This window comes from Schistocerca nitens, chromosome 3 (genome assembly GCF_023898315.1).
Source record: "Schistocerca nitens isolate TAMUIC-IGC-003100 chromosome 3, iqSchNite1.1, whole genome shotgun sequence".
Classification (NCBI taxonomy): Eukaryota; Metazoa; Arthropoda; class Insecta; order Orthoptera; family Acrididae; genus Schistocerca; species Schistocerca nitens.
The window spans coordinates 618,004,280-618,022,589 of record NC_064616.1 but is presented as its reverse complement, the minus strand read 5'-3'; the positions used below and the strand labels follow the sequence as shown (position 1 = coordinate 618,022,589).

At 38.8% G+C, this 18,310-nt stretch overlaps 1 protein-coding gene across 1 annotated transcript in view; it reads right to left on the bottom strand.

Moving 5' to 3' along the window:
* Nucleotides 1-18,310, bottom strand: part of LOC126249683 (uncharacterized) — a 176,276-nt gene that overhangs the window by 131,721 nt on the left and 26,245 nt on the right. The window contains exons 2-6 of the mRNA XM_049951361.1: nt 11,713-11,758; nt 6,742-7,143; nt 5,988-6,665; nt 5,836-5,909; nt 4,850-4,940 (exon numbers count right to left, since the gene is read on the bottom strand). Of these exons, the coding sequence (XP_049807318.1) occupies nt 4,850-4,940; nt 5,836-5,909; nt 5,988-6,665; nt 6,742-7,143; nt 11,713-11,719 (1,252 nt within the window). The 5' untranslated portion in view covers nt 11,720-11,758. The remainder of the gene's footprint in view (nt 1-4,849; nt 4,941-5,835; nt 5,910-5,987; nt 6,666-6,741; nt 7,144-11,712; nt 11,759-18,310) is intronic.

The following is an 18,310-nucleotide window of genomic DNA, read 5'->3' as shown; positions in this document are numbered from 1 at the left end:
GTGGAACAGAACTGCATGTCAGTGCAGGGTTATAAATACAAAACAAAATTGGGGCAATGCAGAAGTTGGTCTACTAATGAAGAAAAAAATAGGAATGTGAGTAAGCTACTATAAACAATATAGTGAACATATTACTGTGGCAAAGATAGACATTAAGCCAATACACTCCACAGTAGTACAAGTTTATATGTCAACTAGCTCCACAGATGAAGACATTGAAAAAAAAAAAATGCATGATGATTGATGAGGTAAAAGAAATTATTCAGATAGTTAAGAGAGAAAAAAATGATTTTCAATGGGAGACAGGTTCAACAGTAGGAAAAGGACAAGAAGGAAAAAAATATGAAAAAAAAGGGCCGTGGAAAGGAATGAAAGAGGAAACCGCCTGTTACAATTTTGCGCAAAGTGTAATTTAGTCATCACTAATGCTTCCTTTAAGAGTCATGAAAGAGGCTTATAGACATGGAAGAGACCTGGAGACAGAAGAAGACTTCAGGGTGATTATATAATGGTAAGGCAGGTGTTTCGCAAGAGGATTTCAAACTGTAAGACATTTCAAGTAGTAGATCTGGAGTCTGACCATAATTTATGGTTATGAACTATAAACTGATAAAAATGCCAAATTGTAGGCAATAAAAGAGTTAGGACCTGGATAAGTTGAAAGAACCAAAGGTGGTTGTAGATTTCAAAGGGAGCATTAAACAAGGATTCACTGCAACAAGGGACAGAAATACGGAAGAAGACAACAAATAGGTAGCTTTGAAAAATGAAATAGTTAAGGCAGCAGAGAATCAAATAGGTGAAAAGACCAAATCCTCAGATATTACAGGAGAGATTTCATTTAATTCATGAAAGGACATAACATAAAAATGCAGCAAATGAAGCAGAGCAAAAGGAATACAGATGTCCAAAAAATGAGACCGACAAAAGTGCAAAATGGCTAAATAGGAATGGCTGGAGGACAAATCCAATGTTGTAGAAGCACGTATAAGTAAGGGAAAGATAGATACCAGCGAGACGAGAATTAAAGAGGCCTTTGGGGAAAAAAAAGAGAAGCAACTGTATCAATATATATATATTTATTTATTTATTTATTTATTGTTCTGTGGGACCAAATTAAGGAGAAATCTCCATGGTCATGGAACGAGTCAATACATGAAATAACACGATAGTAGAAACAGATAAAATGAAATATAAAAACATATTCAGGCGACAAGTCGTAAGTTTAAATAAAGAAAATCAACAATGTAACACTGGAATTTGCTTAATTTTTTAGCTCTTCCAGGAGCTCCTCGACAGAATAGGAGTAGTGAGCCATGAGGAAACTCTTCTGTTTAGACTTAAAAGACTTTGGGCTACTGCTAAGATTTTTGAGTTCTTGTGGTAGCTGAAAATGGATGCAGCAGAATACTGCACTCCTTTCTGCACAAGAGTCAAGGAAGTGCATTCCACATACATATTTGATTTCTGCCTAGTATTAACTGAGTGAAAGCTGCTAACTGTTGGGAATAGGCTAATATTGCTAACAACAAACGACATTAAAGAAAATATACACTGTGAGGGCAATGTCAGAATTCCCAGACTATTGAATAGGGGTCGACAAGAGGTTCTCGAACTTACACCATATAGCTCGAACAGCCTGTTTTTGAGCCAAAAATACCCTTTTTGAATCAGAAGAATTACCCCAAAAAATAATACCATACGACATAAGCGTATGAAAATATGCGAAGTAGACTACTTTTTGTTTTGAACTGTCACTTATTTTAGATACTGTTTTAATGGTAAATAAAGCAGCATTTAGTTTCTGAACAAGATCCTGGACATGGGCTTTCCACAACAGCTTACTATCTATCCGAACGCCTAGGAACTTGAATTGTTCTGTCTCACTTATAATATGCCCATTCTGTCTGATCAAAATATTGGTTCTTGTTGAATTGTGAGTTAGAAACTGTAAAAACCGAGTCTTACTGTGATTTAGCATCAAATTGTTTTCATGAACTACATTATTTGATACTGTTTCAATATTACACACAAGATCCTTCACTACCAAGCTGGTGTCATCACCTGTAATACTAGAAGGCATATCATTTATATAAATAAGAAACAGCAGTGTTCCCAGCACCGACCCTTGGGGAACACCTCACTTAACAGTGCTCCATTGCGACTGAACATCACTACTACTCTCAATATTGCGGAGAATTACCTTCTGCTTTCTGTTCTTAAAGTAAGAGGCGAACCAATTGTAAGCTACTCCCCTTACTCCATAATGGTCCAACTTCTGCAGTAATATTTTGTGGTCAACACAGTCAAAAGCCTTCGTTAAATCAAAGAAAACACCTAGCGTTCGCAACCTTTTATTTAATCATTCCAAAACCTCACAGAGAAAAGAGAATATAGCATTTTCAGTTGTTAAACCATTTCTAAAACCAAACTGTACATTTGACAGCAAATTATGTGAATTTAAATGCTCCAGTAACCTTGTATATACAACCTTCTCGATAACTTTAGCAAACACAGATGGCATGAAAACAGATCTAAAGTTGTCAACATTATCCCTGTCTCCCTTTTTATAAAGTGGCTTCACTACCGAGTACTTTAAGCGGTCAGGAAACCAACCACTCATAAAGGAAAAGTTACAGACATGGCTAAGTACTGGGCTAACATACACAGAACAATACTTCAGTATTCTGCTAGATACCCCGTCATATTCATGAGAGTTCTTGGTCTTTAGTGATATAATTATTAAGTCAATCTCCCTCTTGTCAGTATCGTGGAGGAGCATTTCAGGTAACAGTCTCGGAACACTTTTTTCTAAGAGCGCTATATGATTCCCTGTTGGGACTAGGTTTCTATTTAGTTCACTTGCTATATTCAGAAAGTGATTATTAAATACCGTACATATATGCGACTTATCAGTAACACGAACATTCCCACTATGCACTGATTCTATATCCTCGACCTGTCTCTGCAGACCAGCCACTTCCTTTACGACTGCCATATGGTTTTAATTTTATCCTGAGACTTAGCTATTCTATCTGCATACCACTTACTTTTTGCCTTCCTAATAACATTTTTAAGCACATTACAATACTGTTTGTAATGGGCTGCTGCATTTAGATTTTGACTGTTTCTAACATTTTGATATAATTGCCACTTTGTTCTACAAGATATTCTTATCCCTCTAGTCAGCCACCCAGGTTGCCTGGTTGTGCTAGTACCCTGTTTTGAACGTTCTAACGAAAAGCAACTTTCAAAGAGCACAAGAAAAGTCTTGAGAAAAGCATTATATTTATCGTCTACTGTATCAGCGCTATAAACATCTTGCCACTTGTTCCTTGATAAGGTTTACAAAGGTCTCTACAGCATCTGGATCAGCTTTCCTACACAGTTGATAACTATATTTAACATGTGTTGCAGCACAAAAATCATTCAGAGTTAAAATTTGTGCATCATGATCTGAAATGCCATTCACCTGTTTGCTAACAGAATGCCCTTCTAGTAATGAGAAATGAACAAAAATGTTGTCTATGGTTGTTCTACTGTTCCCTTGCACTCTCATTGGAAAGAATATGGCTTGCATAAGATAATATGAATTAAGGAGGTCTACCAGCATCCTTTTCCTTGCACAATCACTTATACAATTAATATTGAAGTCACCACATATAAATAACTTTTTGTATTTCCTATAAAGTGAACCAAGAACATCCTCTAGCTTTAGCATAAATGTTGTGAAATCGGCGTCTGGGGATCTATAAATAACAACAGTTAGAAGTTTAGCTCCATAAAATTTAACAACACCTGCACAACATTCAAACACCTTTTCAGTACAGTACTTTGAAACATCAATTGACTCAAATGGGATGCAGTTTTTCACATACATGGCTACTCCCCCACACCGCAAAGAGCTCCTAGAAAAGCTGCCAGCCAACCTGTATCCTGGTAAAGGATATAATGAGCTCTTATGGATAACCAGAACAACGCAAACGAGAGAAAGCTGAAAAGTAGCAGGCATATACAAGGAACTATGCAAAGGAGATGAACTCTAAGGCAATATTACTGAGAGGTAAGAACTAGATGAAGATGGAGATAGGATATATGATACTGCAAGATGGAATTTGACAGAATACTGAAAGACCTAAGTGGAAACAAGGCCCCTGAATTGGACAACATTTCGTCAGAATTATTGAGATTCTTGGGAGAGCCAGCCACAATAAATTTATCCCATCTGGTGTGCATGACATATGAAACAATACTATCCCGTCTAATAACTTATGTTATGGTTGGGTATAAGATGCCCTCCAGTTTTACAGTTGTATCAAACAAATTTCTAAGAGAACCTGTGCTCTGAAAAACTAATGCCAACTATGCATTTTATTTAGACTGTACAATTGTTATTTCTACCATTTTACTGTTTTCAAGTTGATCACACCTGCTTTATTTTTGTGTCCAAGTATAATTATTTGCTCAGCAGATTACACAGCTATTTGTAATCTGAACTACATTTTGTGTTCTGTAGGGGTTATTAGGTAATACACAAATTAGTGACAGTACAACACTGTTTTAATTTAATTTGCCCACTCTTTGTGTTTTAAGTTTATACAGGAACACTTACATGAGACTACCCTCAAAACTAGTGGCAAACAAAGAAAAACTAAGTGTAGCTGTGGAACTTGCTTCCAGGAGCAAAACTGATAATTAAGTACTATCTGAAAAAATATCACACATTAAAGTCATTTCATACTAAGTTGCTTAATTGCGACATCTTTCAGTTATATGGGAGGGGAAAGAGGGGGTAAGGGGCTTTATTGTGCTTCTTTATTTCATCCATTCTTATATGAGTAAGTCTTACCATTAGTTGGTGAAGTGCCTTCTGCAGCTTTTTCACATACATATGATAGGGATCGTGCATCCAGGAAAACTGACTTATTATCAGCTTCAGTCTATTAAAAAAATTACAAAAATTCTCTTAGCATCCTTCATAGCGAAACAATACAACATAGATACAGTGAAGATTGTACACTTTAAAAATAACATTGCACTAAAATCAAGTGCATGAAGAAAGACTCAACTGGATTGGTATTCAGCAAGCAAGTATCATAAGAATGCTCCCAAATGTTCAGGTGTTTGCACATAGAATTTAAATTATGTAGTATCTGGCTTCTTCCCATTATAGCTACATTTTACTAAAAGTTTCAAACACAATTCAGGGCTAGCATAAACTAAAATGTATCTAACAATATTCTTATCTCTTGCATTAGAAAATGAATGTACACGATTGTACTGTAGGCAATGAAAATATACTGGTGCCCTACCTCTGAAAGTTAATGACACTAACTTTCTAGGCTCCCATCTATTTTAATTTTTTAGATTACTTTAGTCATAAATTGATAAGTGCCCACTATTCCTGTATTATAGTACTTCATTACAGCAGCATAAAATGTAAATTACTGACTCATTCTAATAAAATTATATTAAAGAAAGGCAAATGTCACCCTGATGGTTTGACTACCATGGTGCTTTACTAGGCATGGAGGCAGTATGCCATTGCCTTCCTCTTACCTTTGAATTGACTTAGCTAGTTATAAAGAGACATAAAGCTTAACGTGAACTCCAAACTATGGCACAACATTGTCACATCATAAAGGTCACTGCCAGAGGGGAAAAAAGATGATAAGTGACAGAACTTGCCCACTAAGCCACTGATTAAGTTACCTCGAATGCCATAACATACTATGAATACTTTTTATTGTAAACACTTGATGTAAGAAGTTTCAGCAACAAGGACATTTTAAAGATAAAAATCATCAAAAGTTATCAAAGTAAAGGGATACATACCTTTACTTCAAATCCATCTTCTCCAAGACTGTGTCCCAGGCGCTCAGGTTGCACGCCACATGTAGTTGCAGTTCCTTGTGTGCAGGAGAATTATATTAACGTTAATCTGATAAAGAATGAAAAAATAAAAGTATACAATTATAGTAACTTACCACATTTCCCAATTAGGAATCCCTTTAATTTCCATGTACTTGGCGTTTTCCAACTTATTTTTGCATCTAGACTGTTTATATCTGCATATAGATCATCAAATGACCTTGAAATCCTGGAACTGCCACTCTTGCGACTATTCTGAAATCCTGTATTAAGGATATCACCAGATGACGTACCGCTCCTCAGCCATGGTGAATTACTTTGAATCTCCATCACACTTCTTTGCATAACTCCATTGTCTGGACTCTGTACTACTTGCACACTTGAAAAAGAGTACGAGCGACGGTGTCCGAGTAGTTCTGTTTTAGGTTCAGAGCACCTCAAATCTGTCACACTGCCACTTTTAAAAAGTTCCCTCGAGTCATTTAAAGCTTTCTGAATACATTTTTTCACACGTTCAGCAATGACTGCTTTGACTTTTATATCTGATGTACTATATCTTCTGCTCCTGACAGGAGCACCAACACTTATTTCACTATGCACTATGACATCATTTGTTTTCTGACTGCTGGAACCAGAACTTTCATCATGTTCATTGTGGCTGTTGTGCTTGAAATCAGTAAAGCTGGTTTTGTTTTCTTCTACAAACTGTACAGTCTCATTGACAGATCGAGCAAAAACAGGACTTGGTAAATCGAGCAGTTTTGCAGTATTTACTACTTTTTCTTCTCTTGTTCCTGAAAGAAAATTATTGTGTGAATGATGTGAGATTGTACAAGGACTGATCTGCTCATTTGAAAATTTAGCTCTTACCTGTTAACAATCCTCCAGATCTATCAAACTTACAGATGTCATCACTTACATTCAAATAATTCTTAACTGACTGCATATTGGTGATGTCTAGCTGAGAAGAAAGCACACTAATATTCTCACACTTTGATGGAGTTATCGTAGAATAGATGTCTTCCATATTCTTTGTTACTGGTTGTATGTTCCCAGAGGCTTTTTCAAACACCATCTCAAAAGGGTCATCCTTGCTGCTTAAGTTCTTATTTGTTAAGTCCATTAATTGGTCAAATGGATTCGCACCATAGTCACAAACCCCAAATGACGTGAGAGGAGCTGGGAGCAAAGGTTTCATGGAAATACTTCCTGGTGCTCTTCCTGAATCTGAATAAGTAGTATTAAAATCAATCAATTCATTTTCATCTTCTCCTAAGGAAAAAAGAAAAAAATTAATGAACAAAAACGTTTATTTACACACACACACACACACACACACACACACACACACACACACACACACTGGTTAGTGGTACTGTTAGATAGATTTTTAGTCAGTAATACCTGGCAAACCGTGAAGCATAATTTTTTACAATTTTACACACTCTGTGTTCTTAGCCTGAGGACCATGTGATACAGACCAGCTGCCACATCATCCTCAGCATAAAGTGCCATTTGCATGTGATATGCAGAGTAGAGGGGTCAACACAAGTAGCTCCTTAACTGGCATTACAAAGCTGAATGTATCCCATTTCCTCTGATAGTACCACGAACTGACTCCAGGTTCTCTGCATGACAGTCAGTCAGCACTGACCACTCAGCTATGGAGGTGGATAGAACCAAAAATTCTATACCTAAATTAGCTGCATGGAATAGATTTGCTTCTTCACAAATCTACGACCCCTACCAGAAAGAACTAGAATTGCCCCTTCATTTTTTTTCAAATTCTTGGACTTTTTCAGAATTTAATATAAATAGTTCTTGAAGCAGCATACATTTTAATCACCTGTGCTTGGATCTGCCTAGATCAAATTTTGTCACATGCTTTCACTTGTGCACATTAATAGTATATTTACGTTATGCACGGTTTTATGCACAAGTACCAAGTAATGGCAATGTCAGTTCCAAATACAACTGTATGCCCCTTCTACTCCAAACTACCTCAGTAGTCTCTATTAAAGTCTGAAATATGCAATGAGACAAAGATACACTACAATCACAACAACTAAATACTATAAAAATTATGGTAATCACATTTACTTGGCAACTGCATTAGTTTAAACAGTGAAACAGAAAATGCAAATCACAGCGAATGCAGTACAGACCAAATTTCTGACATTAACTGTATAAAAATGTTCCCCATTGGCATAGCTAATAGAATAATGTGCTATAATGCAGAAAATAAAAAAGAGAGTACAGGACAGATGGTATTTCCATAAACTACTAACCACATTATCACTTGGCAATACTCTGCACCATTCACTGTGTTGAATCACAGCTGTATTATTTAAACTCACCTGAAAATTTTCTTTCTTGTGATATATGTGTGAGTATTGGGGGGAGGGGGGGCTGATCATGTTTCATTCATACCAGCATGCAGTCCTGACTATGAGGAAAGCAGAAAGACATATTTTTACACCCCACAGAACTGAAGTGGAATTTTAAAAATTGGTGAAAGCCTGCTATTACAACTATTTCATCTCAGATTCATTTCTCAGTGGAACTGTTTATAGAAGTTAACTTTGTTACTGTTGATGGTAAATGAGTTTACATTCTGAGAGATAGGATGGTCCATTAAAGCAAAATCTGTTCCTCTTATCTTATATCAAAACACACATTGAAAATTTACACAAAACGCATCTGTCAATGAAAGGACAATCACAAAAGTGGTGGGAGTGCCTTATCAAAGATGAAGTTGTTCAAAACAGCACAAGCTCAAATGAGGGAAGGAAATCCCAAGTGTCCTTTTCCAAGCAACCATCCCATGGAAAATCTAGATGAAGATGGCGGCACACAGCTTTGTACCACTATCTTCATGAATGCAAGTCCTGTGTCTTAACCGCTGTGCCACCTCGGCTGGTGAGAAATGCTGTGGAGTTTGGAAAGTGGGAGAGAAGTTCTGGCTAATTGAAAGTGAGGCAGGATATGAAGAGTGCATGAATAGCTATGTTTGGAAGAGCATTTACCCATGAAAGACACGCTTTCTACTGCAAGTTCAGCAGAGTCCTAATCTTATGGACATTGTAAGAAGTTGCAATACCTTCCAAGGTGTTTTGTCCAGCAAATTTACGATAAAAATTAGAAACTCATGCAACTGAAGCTTCCTTTGAAATGGAATTGAGATTTCATAAAACAAAAGTTATGCAATAATGAAATAGTCTACATTACAGCTGAAAATTACAATACATTACTTTGGATATTTCTTGAACTGATCCAATATTGGGCGAACTTTCTTTTCCTTGACTGGCCTTCTACATCACCCAAGACAAAACCCACAGAAAATGTCTGGGATTATTTGTAATAACAGGTGACACATTGCAATCTATGTTCCCACATTGACAAGTCTACAGAATAAAAGGATCAATGAGTGGCTTCATCTGAAGAAACTTGTGCACTCTCTTCCTCACCAAACTGTGGCCATTACCAAGGCTAGAGACTGTGTTACGTGATGATGCCTTGGAAGTGTTTCTTTGTTCTTCACATGAAATGACTGACATCTGGCAGATCCTGTTAGCTAAATGAGTCAGCAAATTGTTTCTTCTACAAGATGTGCTAGTTGTTTTACCACAACCTCTCCGCCACAAATGTACCTTCAAAAAACCCAGCTAAGTTAATTCTCCAAAAAACTACATTTACAAACACCTCTGAAATAATTTTCAGCATTGTTTTTATAAACTAAAACAATTATCTATTAAAATATATAATCCATATTTATGAAAGATATGGCATATACATTTCAATGTGTCAGTATAGTCACATACCCACATCAAGTCAACACACTTGCTTGGTGCCTCAAGTACTCAGCTCTATTATAAAAGTGAACATTTTGAGCTTCTAGTGTTGTGTCTGTATGGCCACTACTCTGCACTACTTTCACAGAGTTAGGCTCAGGGATATTTTGAAATATGGCTGGGTAACACACCAACAGCATCTCCGCCTGAGCTACCATGTTTATCACACTGCCAAGTTCAGCAAGCAGTTGGGTAGCAGCTGTTACTAAATGTTGTACTCCAGTTTGTTTTTGGGTTGTATGCTGCTTGCTGTTTTCTTTCCTGATTTTAAAAGAAGTGAGGAGACTAACCCTGGTCCATTACGGGATCCTAGTACAACTCTCAACACTAGAAGGTATTAGTGATCCCTGCAACCATGTCGGTTCTACTTTCACAAAAGCAAAAATCACTTTTGTCTGCTGCTGGCCCTGGGTGGGGGAGGCCGGGCTCATTTCCCACACTGCTCCTCTCCTCTCGGGCAGTCTAAGTTCTTGTTTGTTTATGCTTGTTAGTGGCTGCCACATAGGTGTATCAACATTATACCAGCAATACTGATCAAATAGTGTATGTAGTAGAGCTGTATTGACCACAGGTAAATGCTAAGTTTCATTTAAAAGTGCTGTGTCTGGGCTATTTGTCCCAGCATAAGTGAGGCTGCAGTTCCCGGTCTACCACAAGCATTACAGGGGCTAATGGAGATAAAACATCTAAAACTTAAAAAGTTTAAGATACAAATTCTGTAAAAACTGCTCTCATTTCTACTCATATTGACTCAGATTCACCCAACAAATAATATTCTAGCATTCCAATAGTGAAACAGTGAACATGGTTTCTGCACTGAAAAATGTATAGATTAAGTGACAGATAAAATAATAACTCAATAAAGTTGGCTAGATGATGACTTACAAAAAGAAAAAGAAGCTGGGTGAGCCTGTCAACCTAATAACATATTAATATAATAGAGGGATACATTCCACATAGGAAAAATATGTCTGCTTGTGTCTGTATATGTGTGGATGGATATGTGTGCGCGCGCGCGCGCGCGCGAGTGTATACCCGTCCTTTTTGCCCCCTAAGGTAAGTCTTTCCGCTCCCGGGATTGGAATGACTCCTTACCCTCTCCCTTAAAACCCACATCCTTTCATCTTTCCCTCTCCTTCCCTCTTTCCTGATGAGGCAACAGTTTGTTGCGAAAGCTTGAATTTTATGTGTATGTTTGTGTTTGTTTGTGTGTCTGTCGACCTGCCAGCACTTTCATTTGGTAAGTCACATCATCTTTGTTTTTGGATATATATATAACAACATATTAAAACGTAAAAATCTTAAATTCATCCACAGGCCCTGGCAGGCTCAAAGGTACCGACCAACCATCATGTCATCCTCTGCCAATGGTGTCATTGAATGCAGTAAACAACACATTAAAAGCACCTCACTAAAATTTAAGAAGCAGGTAACATCTCACACAATCTTAAAATTTGTACCATATTAGATCCATTATTTGCAAAAATAGAGGGGAGATAAGTGGGTGAACTGAACTTTTACACATCCGTTCATCAAAATTCTATGACCTATTCATAGACATGTTAGGATGAATTAGTTTTCTTCAGGTGTGGCTCCATAGTCACAAGAAATTTTTTGAAATATGACATTACTTCTGCCAAGATTATATTTTTGGAAAACAGCATTTGCTTATACCACTATTGGTCAACTTTATCTATAGACCCATTTTTAAGCAGACTTTAATGTACAAGATCACACATACAAGTCTTACGACATCCACGTGCCCGGCAGTTACCGCCATACATAAACAATGTGATGGATTACAATTAGATCTTATCTAGACATTAATCGTACAAAATATTTTCTCGCACATGCTGATGAATGGCTGTTTAGGTGGGGCCTTGTTCCTCTGCAATCACTTAAAAAAAAAAAAGTAGATCAACCACACTTTAGTAGTACTTCACAAAACTTTTGTCATCATTTGTTAAAGTTACTAACAGTAGTCTCTTACCTGCCATACCTCTCCTCCGTGAGTAGTTTAGGACCCGATTCTTCACCTGTAAAAGTAACAGTTAAGATCAAGAAAACAGGAAATAAACTAGGCACTTACTGATAACAATTAATCAAAATCAGGAAATGTAGTTTTAGTATTATAACAAAGAATATCAAGCTCCCATACTACAATGATTGATTACCACAGAAAGTAAAGCTGACGTCAACCCAAAGGCTGATAGCAGCATTACAGCACTCTAGTATGAATTGTTTTATTGGAGGTGACGTATCCAATTTTCCTCAAACTTGTGAATTGATTTATTTAATCAAACCTACAGTTTAAGATAAGGACCAACCCACAGCACAACTTTGCATTCTTCACATACACAGAATATTGTCAAAGGTGACATACTAAAGCAGAAAACATCTATGGAATGCCTGGAAATCAAAATACAAACATTCATTTGTAGCCTGCTAGTTGACCACTTAACATCCATTTAGCTACTTAATATCTGCCAATATGTTACAACAAAAAATTCTGCATTAAGTTACTGGTACATGGCACCGACAAGTAATCTATCTCAATGTTCAACTATACTCTCTTATCAAGCTACTGCAATCAGTGTAGGTTGATGCACCAGGAGACCACTGAAAGTAAAAAATAAACAACTAAATATGATATACTGTAAGTGCAAACAATGGGTATTTCTATTATGGGATGGCTACCAAGTGTTGTTCAAGTGATGAATACGGAACATCAACTGGTCTGCTTCAGTTTGATTGACCACTGAATGCGACAGAAGTGGTACTAACAAGGGGAGGCCGCCAATTGTGAAATTCAGATTCGATTCATACTGCGCATAATAAAAGCTCATGGCCAGAGGTGTAATGTGGCAAAGCACCAAGATGCACTTCTCAGCCGTTGTCGAGAAAATCGACAGTTAAAAGAAACCGTTGCGGTGAAATACTCTCTACGATAAATAATTTTCCACAGCGTCGTGGCGCAGCGGTAAGCGCTCAGGTTCATAACCCAAAGGTCGCCGGATCGAATCTCGCGCCATGCAACCTTTTATTTTTTTAGTATTTGTTTTTGTAATTCAAATATATATATATATATATATATATATATATATATATATATATATATATAATTCCTGGCAATCAGTTGCAACAATTATGCATATAAGAAGTTGTTGAAAGTCGTTTGTCGGGGAAAAACTGGCGACTTCGAACATCATTATGTTTTCCGTAAACAAAGTTGTATTTCACAAATGTTATTAACTGTCTTCATAATGTTTACCACGTATAGTTAACGGAAGACTTAGAAACGATATTCCGAAACGAATACGTATAGTGTAAGTCAAACGTTCGAATTAGAATAGAGATCCCACACAAATTTGCTGTGGCGGGTATGAAATATAAACTCCGTTACTCGCTCGTTACACCTGAAGGACAGATGTTGAATGGGCCGAAACGAGCCGCCGCGTAACAGCGTAGTTGCCTGCTAACTTCGAAAGAAGGTAGATGCGGTCCCTAGCACAACTTACAACATCGTCGAAAATCAGTGCGTACGTGAGAGCTTTGGTACACCCTGTTAAACGGAAAAATGGAGGCGGTACAGTTGGAGAGCGATCCGGGCCCTTCACATGAAAGTGATGTGATCGAAGAAGATTCTGTACACAGTGAAGTGGCTAAACAACAATTAAAAGATGCGTTGGTGTATTTTGAAAGCCTCCTTCGTAACAGTAATCGCATCGCAGCAGAACCGTCATCATCAATCAACGAAGAAGCCATGGTAATTGGGGAAGAAATGTTCCAGAATACGTTGCAAATGCTCGCCGAAAATACCCTCGTTCATGATAAGGAACTGATAGACATTAATGAAATCAACGATAATAATGCCTACGAAGACGTTGAAATGAGTCCCATTGCCAACGAATCATCAGACGAATACGAGCCGGACGAGAAGTTACAAAATTAGAGCTGTCAAACTGGCCAAAGAACATCCAGGCTGGAGTCTTTTTTTTTAAAAAAAAAAAAAAAGGGGGGGGTGCTCTCGTTTGATAAATATGGGTTATTTATCCAGGTGGGAAGAGCAAATCAAACGTGGCGGTAGCAAATTTGATAAATATTGTATAATCGATTCATGGGTGCATGATCGTTTCGTAGAAGCTCGACAAAACTTACAGCAAGTTCCTACCAGAAACCCGCAACAGTGGGCCTTGGGCGCTGCAAGTCTGTTCCCAGATTTCAACTTCAAAGCTTCAAAAACATGGGTCACCGAATTTAAAAAGAAGCATGGGATTCGGCAACGGAAAATCACAAAATTTGTTTCCCGGAAAGAGACGGCTACCCAAGAAGAAATTTTGGCCGCAGCGGACACATTTCGGATCCAGACGCGAACGTTGATAACTAACTTCGACAAAGATTTCATAATTAATACTGATCAAACAGGTACGTAAAGAGCCGTTCACAAATGTCATATGACAAAATGATTGAATATGATAATCTGATATATGATAGACAACACAGATTTCGTATATTTCTTATATAAACGATATTTTTATATTTTGTTTGTCAGGGTGCCAGTACCAGTCCACGTTCAACAGAACTCTCGCCGAAAAAGGGTCGAAGGCTGTCCTGGTAACCCGACACGACATGAACAAGGTGGTGACGCATTCCTATACGGCACAATATTCAATCACGATGTCTGGACGAGTCTTGCCTCTTGTTTTCGTATGCCTCCAAGAGTCCACAGGTACGTCTGGACCCAGAGTACAGAAGACAGTCGACGAGTACGCCAAGAAGTATACCAACGTTGTTATTACATCCTCCAAATCCGGTAAACTAACAACGGGTTTGTTCATGGACTTCTTGCGTAATGCTTTGCAACCATACGTACAAAAGAAAGAATTTCTCCTTCTGATCGACTCTTGGGGTGGGCAAACGAACCCGGTGTTATACGATGTGATGTTCCAGGACGATAGCAAGTTACCAACGTTCACTATAAAAGTCATTCCTCCTAAGTGCACTCCTCTCGTCCAACCGTGTGACGTTATTTTTACCGGCAGGTAAAAAATTTGATCAAGCGCCTTCAAATTGCGCTTTTTTAATCGAGCGAAAGCGTGACAACTCCAGAGACGATTCTATAAAAATCCAATCCATCGTCCACCACCAATTGTCTTCTCCGATTTTTGCCAATATGATACGATACGCGTGGTACGCACCAAACCAGACGAACGATAGAACAATTTTTCAGAATGTCAATCAGGTGTGTTTCCCAACAGATAATTTAAAAAACAATTGTTCTTGTAAAAACGCATCGTTTATCACATGTGCTCGATGTCGTGCTATTTTCTGCTTTCCATGTTTCTATGATAACTATCACTCTGGTTCGTGCGATACTCCAGCTACTTCTCATCACTAATTGTTAATTATGAGCGAGTGTATACCGAACTTTTCAATAAATTGTATCCACTTGAATATTATTTGTGATATTGTCTTTTATTTCAAGTATTATTTTTCCACGACAAACGACTTTCAACAACTTATTATATGCATAATTGTTGCAACTGATTGCCGGGAATATATATATATATATATATATATATATATATATATATATATATATATATATATATATATATATATATATATATATATATATGTGTGTGTGTGTACACATTACGAACCCGAGCGCTTACCGCTGCGCCACGACGCTGTGGAAAATTATTTATCATAGAGAGTATTTCATCGCAACGGTTTCTTTTAACTGTCGATTTTCTCGACAACGGCTGAGAAGTGCATCTTGGTGCTTTGCCACATTACACCTCTGGCCATGAGCTTTTGTTATGCGCAGTATGAATCGAATCTGAATTTCACAATTGGCGGCCTCCCCTTGTAAGTATCATCACATGACAAACGACCGTTACTATCAATAAAGACAGCAATGTGTGTGCATCAATGACATCAGAGAAGGTGTCGGTTGGTTTGTGGCGGTCGAAGGGACCAGACTACAAAGGTTCAAATGGTTCAAATGGCTCTGAGCACTATGGGACTCAACTGCTGAGGTCATTAGTCCCCTAGAACTTAGAACTAGTTAAACCTAACTAACCTAAGGACATCACAAACATCCATGCCCGAGGCAGGATTCGAACCTGCGACCGTAGCGGTCTTGCGGTTCCAGACTGCAGCGCCTTTAACTGCACGGCCACTTCGGCCGGCGACTACAAAGGTCATCGGTCCCTTGTTCCACGACCATAAAAACTCACAAGGCATAAAAACAAGTAAAAGAGGTAACAAGGGACAACACAGAACAAGAAAGACACAGACAAAGACAAAGACCAGAAAACAAGTAAATAAAAGCACATAGAGTTTTACAGCGGTTGGCCGACCATAGAAAGAAAAAAGGAAAAGCCGACCACCAAGAAACACTAAAAACCACAATCTAAAACCGTAGGCCAAAGGCCAGACTCAACACAAAAAAGGACACAAACCCTTAGATTGAGCGATAAAAGCCCCCTGCACGAACAAAACTCAAAACTAAGCCTGCCATGGTAGTGCCATCCGATAAAAGTGCAGAGAGCATATCAGGCAGCGTAAACGTCTGCCTGAATGCAGTTAAAAACGGACAGGCCAACAGGATGTGGACCACTGTCAACACTGATCCACAGCGGCAGAGAGGTGGATCCTCACGTCGCAAGAAATGACCATGCGTCATCCAGGTCTGGCCAATGCGGAGCCGGCAGAGAACAACTGAGTCCTTGCGAGAGGCTCGTAAGGAGGAGCGCCACACACTGGTAGTCTCCTTGACAATCTGAAGTTTGTTGGGTGAAGGCAGGATGCGCCATTCTTCACCCCAGGTGCGAAGTACCTTCTGCCGCAAAACTGACCTGAGGTCACACTCTGAAAGGTCAATCTCCAGGGCTGGTGCACCGACAGCCTGATTGCCCAGCATGTCAACACTTTCATTTCCTGGGATGCCGACATGACCCGGGGTCCACACAAAGACCACAGAGCGGCAGTAACGGGCAAGAGTATGGAAGGACTCCTGGATAGCCATCACCACAAGTACACAAGGGGCAAGACGCAGTCAATACCTTCGCTACGCAGTGCCGATGGTACTGTTACCGACGACTGTGCTGCTAAGGCGGAGTTATTGAACGCAGTTTTCCGAAATTCCTTCACCAGGGAAGACGAATGGAATATTCCAGAATTTGAAACACGAACAGCTGCTAGCATGAGTTTCTTAGAAGTAGATACCTTACGGGTTGCGAAGCAACTCAAATCGATTGATACGGGCAAGTCTTCAGGTCCAGATTGTATACCAATTAGGTTCCTTTCAGATTACGCTGATACTATAGCTCCCTACTTAGCAATCATATACAACCGCTCGCTCACCGATAGATCTGTACCTACAGACTGGAAAATTGCGCAGGTCGCACCAGTGTTTAAGAAGGGTAGTAGGAATAATCCATCGAACTACAGACCAATATCATTGACGTCGGTTTGCAGTAGGGTTTTGGAGCATATACTGTATTCAAACATTATGAATCACCTCGAAGGGAATGATCCATTGATACGTAATCAGCATTGGTTTCAGAAAACATCGTTCTTGTGCAACGCAGCTAGCTCTTTATTCGCACAAAGTAATGGCCGCTATCGACAGGGGATCTCAAGTTGATTTCGTATTTCTAGATTTCCGGAAAGCTTTTGACACCGTTCCTCACAAGCGACTTCTAATCAAGCTGCAGGCCTATGGGGTATCGTGTCAGTTGTGCGACTGGATTCGTGATCTCCTGTCAGGAAGGTCACAGTTCGTAGTAATAGACGGCAAATCATCGAGTAAAATTGAAGTGATATCAGGTGTTCCCCAGGGAAGCGTCCTGGGACCTCTGCTGTTCCTGATCTATATAAATGACCTGGGTGACAATCTGAACCATTCTCTTAGGTTGTTCGCAGATGATGCTGTAATTTACCGTCTAGTAAGGTCATCCGAAGACCAGTATCAGTTGCAAAGCGATTTAGAAAAGATTGCTGTATGGTGTGGCAGGTGGCAGTTGACGCTAAATGAGTTCCAAAAGAAATATGTTGGAATTCGATTACTCGATAAATAGTACAATTCTCAAGGCTGTCAATTCAACTAAGTACCTGGGTGTTAAAATTACGAACAACTTTAGTTGGAAAGACCACATAGATAATATTGTGGGGAAGGCGAGCCAAAGGTTGCGTTTCATTGGCAGGACACTTAGAAGATGCAACAAGTCCACTAAAGAGACAGCTTACACTACACTCGTTCGTCCTCTGTTAGAATATTGCTGCGCGGTGTGGGATGCTTACCAGGTGGGATTGATGGAGGACATCGAAAGGGTGTAAAAAAGGGCAGCTTGTTTTGTATTATCACGTAATAGGGGAGAGAGTGTGGCAGATATGATACGCGAGTTGGGATGGAAGTCATTAAAGCAAAGACGTTTTTCGTCGCGGCGAGATCTATTTACGAAATTTCAGTCACCAATTTTCTCTTCCGAATGCGAAAATATTTTGTTGGGCCCAACCTACATAAGTAGGAATGATCACTGAAATAAAATAAGAGAAATCAGAGCTCGAACAGAAAGATT